The sequence below is a fragment of the Marmota marmota genome, unplaced genomic scaffold (genome assembly GCF_001458135.2).
Source record: "Marmota marmota marmota unplaced genomic scaffold, marMar, whole genome shotgun sequence".
NCBI lineage: Eukaryota > Metazoa > Chordata > Mammalia > Rodentia > Sciuridae > Marmota > Marmota marmota.
Window position 1 is genome coordinate 33,548,568 of NW_026000249.1, and position 17,312 is coordinate 33,565,879.

General features: G+C 40.2%; 1 protein-coding gene across 1 annotated transcript; it reads left to right on the top strand.

Moving 5' to 3' along the window:
- Positions 1–1,311: 1,311 nt before the first annotated feature.
- Positions 1,312–3,766, top strand: LOC125614098 (testis-expressed protein 13C-1-like). The gene is made up of 2 exons (XM_048796395.1): positions 1,312–1,350; positions 2,577–3,766. The coding sequence occupies exons 1-2, from the start codon at positions 1,312–1,314 to the stop codon at positions 3,087–3,089; spliced, it is 552 nt and encodes a 183-aa protein (XP_048652352.1). The 3' UTR covers positions 3,090–3,766.
- Positions 3,767–17,312: the final 13,546 nt, after the last annotated feature.

Consider the following 17,312-nt stretch of genomic DNA (forward strand, 5'->3'; position numbering starts at 1 on the left):
TACTGAAGCTCATCTGGAGAAATAAATCATTTGAATAACCCAACATCTATTAAATGAATTGAAATTTTAGTTAAAGACCTTCCCACAGAGAAAACTCCAAGCCCAGAAGAATTCACTTGAGAATCCATCAAACACTTAAAGAAGAATTAATGCCAATATTACACAAATTCTTTCAAAGAATTGAAGGGAGGTGGGAATACTTCCCAACTCCTTGTATGATTTCATTATCTTTATTGTGGTAATGAAATTGTAGATATAAAATTCAAAAGTTATCAAAATATTCACTTTAAAAATGTGTAATCTCTTGTATGCCAATTCACCCGAAATAACTGGTTTGAAACGGCTAAATCAGTACTAAGGTAGTAACGACACTGACAATGCTATATTAGAAAAGAGAGATTTCTCTTTTTTTCCAAAGATAAGAAAATTTCACTGTTTATTACTTTATACCCACTAAACTAGCAAAAATTTAAAACCTGATGATAGTGTGCTTTGGCAGAGATATAAAATAGCAGGAAATCTAATACTGTACTGATAGGGATGTAAGTGAAAGAACTACTATACTCATTACATAGTAAACATTAAAATGAAAACAACTGCTACATCAACAATTCTAAACCCAGGTATATAGGCGAAACTCTTACATAAACACACCAAGGACTGTACAAAAAAGCTCAACACCATTGTTTGTGATGACAAAAAGGTGTAAATAGCTCAAATGTCAATCAACAGAACAGATAAATGGAGCACATTCATACAATAGAATATAGCAAATGAAAGGAACAAACCAGTTGTCTGTATCAATATGCCAAATAGATGAATTCTAGATAGGGAAGAGGGGTGGGAAGGAAAGGGAGGGGCAGGAGATTAGCAATGATAGTGGAATATGATGGACATCATTATCCAAAGTACATGTATGAAGATACAAATTGGTGTTAACATACTTTATATACAACCAGAGATATAAAAAATTGTGCTGTGTATGTGTAATAAGAATTGTAATGCATTCCGCTGTCATTTATTTATTTATTTTTAAAATTTTTTTTAATTTTTATTTTTTTTAGTCATACATGACAGCAGAATGTATTTTGACATATAATACATACATGGAATGTACATACATCAATCATATTGTCTATTCTATTCTGCTGCCCTTCCTATCCTCCCTACTCCTCCCCTCCTCTCCCATCCTTAGAAAAGAGAGATTTCAAATCAATGAATTAAGCTTCTACCTTCTGAAACTAAGAGCAAATTAAATTCAAACTAGCAGAAAAAAAGAATCAATAAAGGTTGAGATCAATAAAGTCGAGAATGAATGAAACTGAGGGTCCCATTTCTGGCCACAAAAGAGTAAGGGAGAGTATTATGGCCTCTCCTACTGATTACTGCACCCAAAAATTCCAGACAAAATACATAAAGCAACTACCTGAGGCCTCTGACAAGTAAACAGAATTAGACTATGAAAGGGAATCAAAAAGTAGGGATGCCAACTGGGTGAAGTGGCCCACGCCTGTAACCCCAGTGGCTCAGGAGGCTGAGGCAGGAGGATCGTGAGTTCAAAGCCAGCCTCAGCAACTTAGCAAGGCCCTAAGCAACTTGGCAAGTTCCTGTCTCTAAATAAAGTATGAAAAAGGGCTGGGGATGTGGCTCAAGTGGTAGTGTGCTTGCCTGACATGCGTGAAGCACTGGGTGTGATCCTCAGCATCACATAAAAATAAAGATATTGTGTCCACCTAAAGCTAAAAAATAAATATAAAAAAAAGACCCTATCTCTAAATAAAAAATAAAAATGGGCTGGAGGATTTGCAGGTAAATGGATGGCATTGGAGAAGATAATGCTAAGTGAAGTCAGCGAATCCCCCCAAAAAACAAATGCTGAATGTTTTCTGATATAAGGGGAGTGACTCATAGTGGGGTAGGGAGGGAGAGCATGAGGGGATTAGATTAATTCTAGGTAGGGAAGAGGGGTGGGAGGGAAAGGGAGGAGGCAGGGGATTAGCAAGGATGGTGGAATGTGATGGACATCATTATCCAAAGAACATGTATGAAGACTCGAATTGGGTGTAAACATAATTTATATACAGAGATATGAAAAATTGTGGTATATATGTGTAATAAGAATTGTAATGCGAAAAAAAACAAAGTACATGTATAATGACATAAATTGACGTGTAATACGGATTGTAAGGCATTCCACTGTCGTGTATTAAAAAAAATAATAAAATCATTTCAAAAAATGGGCTGGGGGGCTGGGGTTGTGGCTCAGTGGTAGAGTGCTTGCCTAACACATGTGGGGCCCTGGGTTCGATCCTCAGCACCACATAAAAATAAATAAATAAAATGAAGGTGTCGTGTCCAACTACAACTAAAAAATAAATACTAAAAAAAATGGGGTTGCCGCTTTAGAAGCCTAAGGGGTTGATGTGAGAGAGAACTGGTTTTAAGGTTTGGGGCTTTGTGAACAGAAAAGTGGAGGTAGGAGGCGAAGGAAGAGGCTATAGGGCTGGGAAAGGACTGAAACACCACAGAGACAGGAACTGAGGGGCGCACCAGTTGGTTGCCCAAGGCTACAGTAGAGGGGGGCAGCTCTGCTGACTAGGCCACGGCGGCCACGGCCTTCGACTTCCGGAAATTCCAGAAGCGGTGTCCGCCACAGCGAAGTGGTGGCGTTTATCAACGAAGAGGTGCTCAGTAATGGTGGTAGCCCAGACCTCTACCTGACCTTCCCTTCACGGCCCTGGAACAAGGTGGAAGATAACCTGCAGTCCTTCATGGCCGACCCTCAGGCGCCGCGCGCCATTAACAGGGCGGGTGCCTGGAGCTCCAGGGCCCTCGGGGTGCGAGTGGCCGCGAGGCAGCGGGAGCAGCAGGTGCGTCAGGTCGGGCGGCTGAGGGGGCAGGTGGAGGAGTGCGAAGGAGCCGCCTGGGCTCTGGCCTCCGAACTGCAGCGGCTGCGTGAGGAGAGGGACGACGTGGTTTCTCAGTTGCATAGCGCCAGAGATGACCTGAAGCAAGCGCTGGGGGAGCGTGACGCCCTGCGTGAGAGGCTGATCCAGTTCCAGCTGTCCCAGGAAGTCGCTCCTGAATAGCCATATGAGCCGCACAGGATTGGGGCATGGCCTGTGGATGCAGGGGGACAGAGAAAGGTGCTTGCCACAGGGTCGCAGGGTACGCAGGATGTGGAGTCTGAGGCCCAGATGGCATCTCCAACAGCTCCAGGAAATTTGGGTGAAACTGAAGAAGCTTGGGGTCCCAGTGTGTGACTCCTCATGATATACACTTCTGGCTGTCAGCAGCTGCTTCACCTAAGACCTCAACTGGCTGGAGCTAAAAAGAGAACGAAGGCATCAGGGAGAAGGAGACATTCTAGCACACATTTTGGAACAAGACAGAGCAGACCAATTTTGTTAGAACTCAATCCTTCTGTTGGAGAAAAGGGATTGACATTGCAAAGTACAGAAGGGTTGAGAGAAGAAGTAATCTTAGAGATTGTAGCAAATTTGTTTAATTTCATTCATTGGTTTAATAAACAAAAAGTTATTGATGGCCTAGTATGTGTTAGAAACTATAACTCTGTTAATATCTAGTGTACACATTATAATCTGTTGGGTGAGATTGGTTAGATGACAAGAGAGAGCCTAATTTGAGATATGTGGAGTGGGGTGTCTCCTTTGTCTTGCATGAAATGTGACCTTTGGATAAACTCAGTTGAAATAACATCAATGCCTGAGATTGTGGCTCAGCAGTAGAGCGCTTGCCTAGCACGTGGGAGACCCTGGGTTGGATCCTCAACACCATATAAAAATAAATAAACAAAATAAAGATTAAAAAAGAAAGAAATAGCATCAAGATCCAATTTTGGATTTTAAAAAAAGGTTCCACTTTTGTGGTTCTGGGGGGCAATGTCAAAGACGCTTTCATGAAAGGGCTTGAGTGACCAATTGCTTGTCACATTAATCCCAAAGAAGATGAATGAGCAGTGGCAAAAAATCAGGAAAGTATCCTGGCAAAAGGACAGTCAGGGCTTTGCTGATTCCCTTTCTTGAGACACATCTATTTTTCCTGGCTGCCCTGCAGCCTGCCTGAAAGATCACCGGGCTGTCTTGTAAAAAGACAGGGTTGGGGGAGGTATTTTCTACATACTCTAGTCCTCAGCCCCCAGCTGTCCCCATCCCTGGTTCCTTTCCAATGAACAGTGGATGAAGAACAAAATGCATTCCAAAGACAGACTTCAGGGCTGCTGTACTATGTATGTATGGTGCTTCTCTTGGAAGGACTAATTGGGCTATAAATAGAACTGGAGGAGGCAAGAAATCTCCAGAATGCCCCTGGGCCCCTTGCCTTCCACTGAGTATGTTATCTGCAGATTTTTTGCTTCACCAAGACAGCTGCAAACCAAGGAGGAGCCAAGGTAGAGCCCAGGAAGTGGGAGGTGCCATTCTGAACAGGTTTCCCAGAGTTCCCCTGGAGATCCAGCACAGCTCACCAAGATCAACCATTTTGGGGGGTTTTCTGATCCTAACTAGTAATAAAGAGTTTATACTTATAAAAAAAACAAATGGACTGGTGGTGTGGCTCAGTACTTAAGTGCCCCTGGGTTTAATTCCTGGTACCAAATAAATAAATTAAGTAAACATGCCACCCAGTATACCAGTGGGATCCCATTTTATCCTTTTTCTTTTCTCTCAAGACTTTGGTCCAAATGTACCAGTGGAATATGAACACTTCTAAGTGATAAACTCATGCAGGGGCTGTGTGTACAAGAGAAAGCAGAAGTGCATACTGAATTTTGAAAACTGAACTAATATTTAAACCACAGCTCAAGTCTGAGACTAACATCTGAGTGAAAAATGTATGAGACAAACCTAAAGCAGTACAGAAAAGGGTTCAAAAACCTCATAGACACAGTCACCACTCAAGTCTCAAACTAATCCCTGAGTGGAATCTGTACAAGTCAGAACCAAAGGAGCATAGAAAACTGAACTTATTAGAACCAACACCCAGAGAAGGCAACACAGAACTAGTGGGCTCAACCCAACCCATTTATTAACTGATAAACAAAGATTAAAAGCAACAACATCATTACCACTATGCAGAATAGAATCCAAAATTATTCAACATGACAAATAACTGGCAAAATGTGATCAATTTTCAAAGGAAAAAGATAATCAGCAGATGCCTAGGTTAAAATCATACACAAACCATGAGACTGATGAAAACAACAGATGATTATGACACATAAACATAGAAGCAATAATATTCAACAGAAAATGAGTGAAAGAACTAGCAATATATAAGAGGGATAATAGGTCATGATCAAGCAGAATTTTTATTGGGGATGAAAGCCTGGTTCAATATTTGCAAATAAATGTAATCCACTATATTTTCAAGCATGATCATTCTGACTGATGTAGAAAAAGCATCTGCAACCTTCAACATCTGTTCATGATAAAAACTCAGAAAAATTATACTTAATAGTGAGAAAGTAAATGGTTTTGCTCTAAGATCAGGAATATGGCTAAGATGTCATTATGTTTATTCCTATTCAACATTGTACTGAAGATCCTAGCACTATAAAAAGCAAAAAAAAAAAAAAAAAAGGAAGTAAAAGACATTTAGATTGAAAAGAAATAAAATTGTCTTTGTTTACAACTACATGATTATTTACATAGAGAATGCCAAATGATCTACAAAAAAGCTACAAGTATTATACAATGACTGTGCTTAGGAATGTCCCATGATACAGGGTCAATATATTTTTGTCAATTACATTTCTATAAAACAGCATTAACCAATGGGAAATTAAAATCCAAAAAAGTACCATTTATAATGCCTTATTATAATACAAAACACTTAGGGATGAATTAAATAACATGTGCCAGACCTGTGCATTCAAACCTACAAAGCATTACCGAGATAAATTTGAAAAGACCTAAATAAATAGACATACATGTTCATGACTTCAAAGATTTAATATTACCAATCTATTGATAAGCCACAGAGGCAATATAATTCCAAACAAAATCCCTGTGGGCTTTTATATAGAAATTCACAAGCTGACTCAAAATTTATATGAAAATGCCAAGGACCCGGGACAGCCAAAACATTTTTAAAAGGGAAGAAAAAATTGGAAGATTCATACTACCTGATTTGAACACTTTATAAGGTTATCATAATTAAAAGTATTTGTATATACACTGATGCATATGTGTTCAACTGTTTTCAACAATAGTGCAAAGGTAGCTTAATGGAGAAAAAAAATAGACTTTATAAAAAAAATGCTGGGGGCTGGGGATGTGGCTCAAGCAGTAGCGCGCTCGCGTGGCATGCCTGCTGCCCAGGTTCGATCCTCAGCACCACATACAAACAAAGATGTTTTGTTCGCCGAAAACTAAAAAATAAATATTAAAGAAAAATTCTCTCTCTCTCTCTCTCTCTCTCTCTCTCTCTCTCTCTCTTTCTCTCTCTTTAAAAAAAATGCTGCTGGAATTGGGTGCAGTGGCACATGCCTGTCATGCCAGTTAATAGGAGGCTTGGTTAAGAGGTAGGAGGTTAGCTAGACAACTTAGCAAGAGACCTACTTTGCCTTTCTTTTTTTGGAACCAGGGATTGAACCCAGGGGCACTCTGCTACTGAGTCACATCCCCAGCCCCATTTTGTAATTTTTTTTTTTTTTACTTTGAGGCAGGATCTCACTAAGTTGCTGAGAGTCTTACTAAGTTGCTGAGGTTGGCCTTGAACTTATAAGCCTCCTGCCTCAGCCTCCCAAGTCACTGGGATCATAGGCATGCACCACCAAGCCTGGCTGAGACCCTATCTTAAAATAAACAGGTAAAAGGCTTGGGAGGTAGCTTAATGGTAAAACACTCCTGGGTTTAGTCCCCAGTACCATAAAAAAAATACAAAATGAAACAAAGAAATGACCCTGCCACTGGAGAGCTGGAAATATACAGCTCAGTGGTAGAATGCTTGCCTAGCATGTGTGAGACCCTGGATTCCACACCCAGTAACATACACACACCCTCACACACACATGCATGTGCACATACACACAATGCTCCTGAAACAACTGGAAAAATTGGATATGTGTATGTAAAAAAAAAAAAACCCTGATACCTCACACCAGATTTTAAAACTTATAGGCCTATATGTAAGGGATAAAATTATAAATCATCTAAAAGAAAACATGAGAAATCTTTGGTACCTTGGATTGTAGATTTGTTAGATAGGATACAAAAAGCATGAAATATAAAAGAAGAACTTGGACTTAATCAATTTTAAAAACATCTATTCTTCAAAAGATACTATGAAGAATAAAACAAGTATAACTAAAAGGTACAAATTTAAAAAGAATGAAACAAGTCCCAGCCTGCAAGTAGAAACTAGGACCATACATAGCTGATAAAGAACTTGCATCCAGACTATATAAAAAGAACAGTTACAACATAAGATCAAAGAAAAATGGCAAACATTACAACAAACACTTTACTGAAGAAGATATACAGATGTCAAATAAGAACATGAAAAGATCCTCAACAACATTCATTATTTAATAAATGCAAATTAAAATCACAATGAGATCCCTCAATATACCTACTCGAAAGAAAGATTAACAACATTAGTAATACTTAGTGCTGGCAACAATGTAAAACACCTAGTACTCCTATCCATTGCTGGTGGGAAAATAAAATGGAAGGGCCATGTTGGAAAAATAAAATGGAAGGGCCATGTGGTAGTGTCTTATAAAGTATTCTACCTTGAAAGTAATATCCTCTCAAGTTTGTGGGGTTTTTTTTTTGTTGTTGTTGTTGTTGTTATTTTTTCAGTACCGGGGATTGAATTCAGGGGCACTTGACCACTGAGCCACATCCAAAGCCCTATTTTGTATTTTATTTAGAGACAGGGTCTCTCTGAGTTGCTTAGTGCCTCTCCATTGCTGACGCTGGCTTTGAACTTGTGATCCTACTGCCTCAGCCTCCCAAGCCACTGGGATAAGTTTGTGGGTTTTTTTTTTTAATTAAAACATAATATTAAAAAAAGAGTTGAGAGAAGGAAACTGATATTCAGTTGCATCAAGTCAAATACATAAGAGTTGGAGAAGAAATTAAAAGAGAATATAAATCAGGTGTGGTGGCACACACCTGTAATCCCAGCAACTCAGGATACTGAGGCAGGAGGATTGTAAGTTGGGGACCAACCTCAGCAACTTAGCAAGGCCCTAAGCAACTTAGGGAGACCATGTCTCTAAATAAAAAATAAAAGATGGCTGGGGATGTGGCTCTGTGGTGAAGCACCCCCGGTCCAATTTTTGGTGCCAAAAAGAAAACAGCAACCATATGAGAGTTTAGTGTTTGGCCTCAAAGTGTGGGTATCTGGCCTGGTAGAGTTAAAGGCCACTAGCAACACCTTTTGTCCATACTGAGTCCAATAAGAAAGGCAGCATAATTTCTCTATAGCGAAAAAAAATTCCAGATTTCAGACTGAAAGGGCCTACAGCATGCCCAATAGACAGGAAATTGGTGTTTCACGTACATCCATTCCAGTAAAAACACAAAAGCCCATGGAGGGAAAACAAAGTCTTAAAAACTTCCAGAAAGGAGGGGGAAAGGGATGAGAATGGGCTTTGCACTTCTCCCTAGCAAGCAGGAGGCTGGAAGAGAGGTGGGATCTCAGAACCAGAAAGACCACCCTCTGTGTGAATGCCAGGTGAAGAACACAAGAGACCACAAAAGGCCAACAAGGTAGGGGCCTCGTTTGAATATCACCATAGCTCATTCTTCAGACCAGAGTCACGTCACAAGTCTGGGGGCTGAGAAGAGCTCCTAAGTGCAGCCCAGATTTTATTTTATTTTACAGATTTTATTGTAATAGGAATTTTCCTTATCTCTCTGAGTTTTGAAATCTGGTCTGTGAAAAAGGTCACAAAAGTCCCCCTTCAGGGTAACTTGGATTCCTCTTATCAACTTTATCTCAGGCCTGCATTTCTCCTACAGACTAACAGGTAGTTTGTTGAGGAATGTGACATATCTTACTTAAGCCAGGCAGGACTATAGCTAAATTGCTTCTTTGAAAAGAAAGCATGTGAGGGTCAGTACACTGGACCATTCTCTTAACCTCGTGTTCTGTTCCTACCATTTGCATCTGTCTGCCCCCTATCAAAAAGAACCTCTACAGGGATGTCATGCTTGAGAACTACAGCCACCTGGTGTCTCTGGGTGAGGGACTGCTGCACAGGGTGACATGGAATGCCCCCAGGAGTATCTCCCTCTCCAAGCTGCTGCAAGCTCAGTGGCATTGAAACCCTCAGTGAGTTTGGGCAGGAGGCTCAGTGTCAACAATTCATAGTTCCATTAGGTCACTGGATAGGACATTTGTGCTCTCGCCTTCTAGGTGACTGTTCTGTACAGGGGCAAGTTGCTGCGTGCATGGGGTAGTCACTGGGGCTACACCATCTTCAGCCTGAAGGGATGGACCTTGGGCTGGAATGCCCACAGCATTAATGCCACAGTCTTATGTCATTTCCCCTGAACAGGGTATCTACTTGCTCAACCAGATGTGCTCTTCAGGTTGGGACAAGGAGAAGAGGCCTGGAGGGCAGATGGAAGGACTCCGATACAGAGCTGTCCAGGTGAGCAGAATTCAGGTGGATCAGGCCAGGATAAGGAACCCAGTGGTGTGTAAGAACTGGGCCCCTGGACTGACTCTGATAGGATCTGACTTGATCACAGGAATTGAGAGTTGAAGGGGGGTTTTCACACTGCCTCAGTTTCCCAGAAGGCCTCAACCCTGTAACATTTGATGCCATCACTTGGTTATCATCGGCTATCATTAGTTATTGGTTATCCTCAGTTACCCCAATTCTTCTGTGGTTGCTTTCTTTGTTCAGCCTTTTCTGAAACTCTCTTCTCCAAACTCTTGAGAAAATTGATGGGTTTTTGTCCAAAGCACACTCTAGTGAAAGACCAAGTTTTCTTGGTTGGCATTTGGATTTCACAGTCCCTAGGAAGCAACAAAATCATGGGACCTCACTCAAAGCTTCTAATTACCTAAGGTAAAGGGGTGACCTTCATTTCTGGGTCTGGGTGCCCTATTTAATGCTCTTTGCTTCCCATGCTCAAAATGACAGTTTTCCTTGCTCCTTAGCTTTCTGTCAGATCTCTATGTCTCCGAGGCTTGCATCTGGAATGTAAGCTGCATGAGCAATTATACTAAAACCAGTTCAAGATCAGAAGAAAAATGTCACTTTTAAATCCAAGCTGTTGTGGGACATAAATGACTGCTCTATCTGTTCTTGTACTCTGGGATTCTGCTGTCACAGTAAGTTCCTCCCTAAATGTTAGAGAACAGGAGAGATAAATGGAGGAGATCTGGAAAGGCTGGCTATGCCATATCCTGGAATTTTGAGGACTCTTTAAGAGGTCTACATTTTGTTTTGGGAATAATGCAGCAGGTGTTACCTCAAATCACAGAGACTCAGCTTCAGGGAGCTGATTGGATAGGCCTGGGAAGGTCAGGGGATGCCCTACTTCTTGCAGGGTTTCCTCTTCTCTCCAGTTGGGCACAGAGAAGGAAAATGGAAAGATCCCATATGTACAAGTCTTTTTTACCTTGAGAACTTGTTCCTGAGGACCTCATGGACTCCCAAGATCTTTAAATATCTGGACTGACTCTAATAGGATCCAAAAATGCATTCTGGCCTAATATAGATATTCCATGTTCTCCTTTACTAGAGTAATTATGGCTATCCATTTTCCCCTCAGAATTTCTGTCTTTTTTGAGCTCATGGTTTTTGTGGAGAATTCACATTTGGTCCTGTGCACCTTAATTAATATCTTTTGTTCTGATTAGTCTTGTTTTGTCTAACTGGAGTTTTTTTTACTAGCCTCTGTTTTTTCCTGCTGTCTTTATTCACAAGTCAATTATTCAAGGAGAAGATCTAAAATCTTTTGTTTCCTGTTGGTTTTTATGTAAATTTGTGCATACCTGTGAATTTCAGGTTGTATTTATATGTGTGTTTTTGTCTATATATTGCTTACATGGTACCAATATTGGCATGTAAATAAATGAACACTCAAATTTTTTAAAAAAGAATGTATCCAAATGCCTTTTATGTCACATGACTTAAACCTCTGAGAAAAAGTTCAATTTCAGTGAGATAAGAGTAAGATGTCTTAAAGAGCATTAACCCACATGATTTCTGGGTAGTCAATCAAGAGCATTGTTTTCTACAAAATGTTTGAAGTGTAATGTTCATTGCTGTTATGGTTTGGATGTGAGGTGTCCCCCAATAGCTCACATGTGCGACAATGCAAGAAAGTTTGGAGGAGAAATGATTGAGTTATAGCCTTAACTAGTCAGTGAGTTAATCCCTAATGGGATTAACTGAATTGGTAGGGTGTGCCTGGAGGAGGTGGGAATTGGAGTGTGGCTTTGATATATATTTGTATCTGGAGAATGGAGTCTCTCTCTTTGCTTCCCAGTGTGAGCTGCTTCCCTCTGCCACACTCTCTCACCATGATGTTCTGCCTCACCTTGAGCCCTGAGGAATGGAGCCAGCCTTCTATGGACTAAGACCTCTGAAACTGTGAGCCCTCAAATAAACTATTCCTCTTTTACAGTTATTCTGGTCAGATCCTTTAGTTACAGCAGCGAAAAAGCTGACTAAAACAATTGCTTCTAGGAGTTTTCTTCAGCAGGGAAAAAATGGTTTATACTGGTAACTACACTTGTCTGATACCTTGGTTTCCATGGGTAACCTACAGTTAACAGTTAAAAATGTGTAAATTAGATTTAATATGAATGGATTAATCTTCATAAATGTATTTGTTAAAAGAGATGTCTGACTAATTTGCAAAGTTAAAATACTAAAACATCAACTACTAAATAAAAATTCAAGTACTCTTGGCTTCTTGAATTCCATAAAGCAATATACATTTGGTTCTATTAAATGTGTTTTTATAAATTGATAAGTAGAAAAACAGTTTAAGATGCCTTTGTTTCTGGGTCTCCACTAAAAGTAAGATTAGTAAGAGTTAAAATTCTAACAGGTATAATTCTGTATGCAAAGAGTACAAAAAGTTTCAGCTGTGTGTCAAAGTACTGTAAAAACCATAAAGTGGTTATTAAAAGGAGTAATTGACAAAAATATTCAGAAATTTCATAAGAATTGTTTCAGAATGTAAACTTAAGAAACTGGAAAAAAAGAGGTATACGAAAGTTATTGTTGTGGAAATATACTTCAGTATGGAAAATATTTCTAGATAAGAAAGTATTTTGTATAATAAAGTAAACAAGTTGTAGTGTATCTCAGTTAGTTGCACAAGGTTTTTGTATGTTTGTTTTTTGTTTTTTGCTTTTGGTACCAGGGATTGAACCCAGGGGTGATTAACTACTGAGTCATGTCTCCAGCCCTTTTTTGTATTTTATTTAGAGACAGGGTCTCACTGAGTTGATAAGTGCCTCACAAATCTGCTGGAGGTTGTCTTTGAACTCGCAATCCTCCTGCCTCAGCCTCCCAAGTTGCTGGGATTACAGGAGTGTGCATCAGTAAGTTGCACAAGGTTTGTGGAGGGTAAATATCACAGAGTCAGCAACTGGAAAAATAGAGTTAAAAGAAACCATGTGTGGGTAAGTACAGTGGGCCCATTTTATTCCCTTAACCTCACATTCTTCTGTTCCCACCATTCAGATCTGTCTTCCCCCTATCATTTTGAGCAGGGTCCAGTTGCTGCCACTCCTCCAGGATGAAGTCCACCAACATGCCCCTGAATATCAGGGATTCCTTTAATAGCACATTCCTCTTTAGCATAAAGGGATCAGTGTTGGGGAGGGGGGAGGACTGGGACAGGACACCTCATGCACACTGAGGGCATACTCTGTGCCCAGTCTGAGACTTTAACTGTACTAAAGATTTTGATCCTAATGATCATCCTGGGAGAAACTTGACAGATGTGGAATGTGCAGTGCACAGAACATAAAGTAACTATCCCAGGTCACAGCTGGGAACTAGAGATTAAATCCACATGGTTTAGCTTCAGCATCCCCCCCCCCCTTTAAAAACCTAATAGACTATATATTTATGTAACTAAAGTCATTTTAAACTTTATAGGGGAAATAAGGAGATAGACATAGCTTCCCATGGCAATGCATGAATTTAATACTTATTTATTGAATATAGACCAAACTGGTAAGTCATGTAGATGTAAAGATTAGTATAAAAATGAAACAACTCCTGAACTCAAGGAGTTTTGCTATTGTAGAGAAAGTAAAACAATATGTACAGGTTCATGTAGGAGAGGGTGGGAAGGGGCCTGCCTTACCTGGGCAACGAGAGATATGGGACTGGGTCCAGGTGACCCAGAAAGGAGGAAGTTGATTTTGTTTGAGTATGACAATGAACAATTTGCAGGGGATACTGAGCTAGAACAAATAGTTCTTAATCTAGCTAATCAATCATGACCAACTATTCTAACCTGAGCTCATCAATCATAAAACAAAGAACAGGAAGCTAGAAGATCTGTGGCCTGGGTGACTGACTCAAGCAAAAAGGGTACTCACATCTAGAAGTGCCCTAATTCCTATTAAAGATCAAGAACCCATCTGATTTTGCTCTGGATTCCATCCTGCCTTCAATTCAATGAGACATTTTGCATCCAAAAGGTCCCAGTTGGTCCCAGCTGGAACCAGTTAACTATGATGTGCAGAATGACAGAGGACAGGAAAGCTGGCTGAGCATGGTGGCTCACACCTGTAATCCCAGTAACTCTGGAGGCTGATGCAGAAGAGTACAAAATCAAGGCTAACTTCAGCAACCTAAGGAGGCCTAAGCAACTTATGGATACCCTCTCTCAAAGTAAAAAGGACTGAGGATATGGCTCAGTGGAAAGCTAAATGTCAGAGTGGTGGTTGATAGGCAGGTCTTCCCAGCAGAAGGGCTTCTCAGAGCAGCTGAGTTCAAACTACCCCTCCCATATGATAGCTTGGGTGCCCTGGGAACAAAACCACACTGAAGAGCATAAGGGGCTTTCAGGCTAAAAACTCATAAGCTACTCCATATACCAATATCTCATTTAATAGTACCATTGGCATGGCTTCCAGGATCCCATAAATCCATTGTCACTCAGCCCATTTACAAGAGTGACAACATTCAGGAAAACCCAAATCTATGGCTTCACAGAACTCCCAATCTGGATGCAATTTGTTCACCAATCAGGAGTCATTTTTCATCATAAGTATTGTTGCCTGGTGTGATATTGTAAAATATAAATTTGATCTTTGTCCCTGCTTCTTGGCAAAAAGATCCTAAAATCTTTGGAGTCTTCTGGGGAGTGGTAGCAGTGGTTACTTCATATGCTAATGAGATGACTGCTGGCTGGCAGCCCTTAGGTACCTCCAGGATAGAGCCTGGTTGTGGGAGAGACTGACACAGAAGTGGAGGGTTAGAACTTTCAATCTCATCCCTCAACCACTGGGGAAAGAGAGGAATTGGAAGTTATGTTATCACCAATGGCCAAGAATGTAATCAATCATGCCTACATAATAAAGCTTCCATAAAGATCTGAAGGGTAGGGTTCAGAGAGCTTCTGGATAGCTGAACACATGGAGGTCCATGGAGGGTGGTGCACCCAAAAGGGCATAGAAGCTCCAGGCATTTTTCCCTGTACTTTGTCCTATGCATCCCTTCCATCTGGGTTCATCTATATCCTTTGTACTACTCATCATAATTAATGGGTAAATGTATGTAAGTGTTTCCCTGAGTCCTGTGAGTGACTCTAACAAATTTATCAAGCCTGAGGAAAGAATTTTAGGAACCCCAATTTATAGCTGGTTAGTCACAAATATATCTGACCCTTTACTATGGGCAACTGATATCTGAAGTAAGCGGCAGTCTTATGGATCTGAATCCTCAACCTGTGGGATCTTATGCTATCTCCAGATAGATAGTGTCAGAATTGAATTCAAGAAATTGCTTGTGTGGAGGAACAACCTCCAAACATTTAATGCAGAAGTGTTGTGTTGAATAAGAGTAGAAAGTAGGAAAAACACCTTTTCTCCCTATCTCTCATGCCTGGTAATGTAGCTATCATCCTACCATTATCAGGTTTCCAGTAACATTGAAGTGGCACCTCCTTTCTCCACAGAAAAACCCTCTTCACCATGGCTGATTTTGGGACTGTCAGCAGAAGAGTCCATTGTAGATAAACTTCCTATTTCCATGTTGCCCTGTTTACTTGGCCACTGGCCGAGAAGATACCAGCACTCCAGGTGCTGGACACTCCCTTACTAGTTTTTCACAAATATATCCAGTATAGTACTTTGAAGAAATGTGCAAACAAGGCCTCTGGCCTTGAGCTGGGCTTCACAGAGATGTCTACATTTCTAAGATAAGAGAAGTTACCAATTGGGCTCCATGGTAACAGCTGGCAGGGGGAGGAAAGAAAGGGGAGAAGAAGCTCTGCCCTTCTCAGGTGTTGTCCTCGAAGAGTTAACATGCCTAGAACAGTGAAAGAAAAAGCTGCTTTTATGTGAACTTCTGCAGACTGTAAACTTCTGAGCCCCTCCCCTTACATGCTGGTATAAAACTCTGAAACTCCCTGAACTCGGGGTTCAGGGGATTGATTGATTACAGCAAAAGCTGTACCCTCTGAACCTGGCTGCAGCCAAATAAAACTGTTTCCTGCTATCTTTGGTGCCTTGCCTTGTTTATCCCTACAACAACATAAAACTAAAAATGATGTTTATGATGAAAGTTAAAAACCACTAATGTATCCTACACATAAAATGTCAGAATTTAGTTCATAACTAAAAGTTCATGGGGCCTGGCCTGGGGTTGTGGCTCAGCAGTAGAGCACTTGTCTAGTGCATATGGGACACTGGGTTTGATTCTCAGCACCATATACAAATTAAATTAAATAAAGGTATTGTGTCCAACTACAACTGAAAAAAACAATATTCTTTTTTTAAAAAGTTCATGGGGCCCAGGGGGCCAGGGTAGCTCAGTGGTAAAGCAAGTGTTTAGCATACACCAGGCCCTGGGATCCATTTCCAGCACCAAAAATTTAAAAAAAACAATGTTCAGATGCTCTTCAACTTATGATGGAGTGAAGTCCCAATAAATCTATAAAAAACTTAAAATATAAATAAAATTATTTTAATATGCCTAACCTACTGAACATCACAGTTTAACAATACAGCACATTGTAGAGTATTGCTTGTTTTCCATCATTGCCACTGTTCAGCATCTTGAGGATCACACTATATATGACTAGCTGGGGAGAAAATCCAAATTTAAAATTCAAAGCATGCTTTCTACTGATGCATATGGATTTGATACCATAAAAATTTGAAACATCATAAGTCAGGGACTATCTGTATCTTATATCTTTGCATCCAATATGTTCTTAGGAAAGTGGGTGGGTAGGAATTTGTGAAGGGGGAGAAAAACTCAAAGTACTGGATTACCTATCTCTGAACTCCAAAGTAAACTACAGATGGATTAGAAACGTGTGTATAGGATAACCATAAAATTAATAGATAAGTTAAAAGTTTTTATGATTTTGGAGTGATAAAATCCCTTCAAAGTCATCCCCCAATTCATGAGACACACAGCTAAAGACTGATGAATTTGACCCTATCTAGATGTTAGAAATTTCTAAACAGCAAATATAAAAGAAATGTAAAAGATGATCAAATGACAATATTAAAGTGAGAAAAGTATTTATAATATAATAACAATGGGATAATTTCCTTTATACAGGATTGATTCAACGTATCTTTAACACAAAGAATTCAAACTGCCAGGTGCAGCTGTGCACTCCTATAATCCCAGCAACTTGGGAGGCTGAGGCAGGAGGATTGTCAAGTTCAAAGACAGCCTCAGCAGCTTAGCAAAGCTTTGTCTCAAAATAAAATATTTTAAAAAAAGTACTGGGGCTGGGCATGGTGGCACACACATGAATTCCCAGCAACTCAAGAAGCTGAGGCAGGAATATGGGGAGTTCAAAGCCAGCTTCAGTAAAAGCAGGTGCTAAGCAACTCAGTGAGACCCTGTCTCTAAATAAAACACAAAATAGGGCTGGGGATGGGGCTCAGTGGTTAAGCATCACTGGGTTCAATCCCCAGTACCAAAAAAGAAAAAAGACTACAACCTAATATGTAACTTAAATAATTTGTTAATAAATGTATACTAGTATACCATGCATCACCCTTCAGTTTCTTAAAACTTAAAAAGGTTGTTAATAAGCCAGGCATGGTGGCAACCTTATAACCCCAGCAACTCTGGAGACAAGGCAACAGGATCTTCAAGGCCAGAC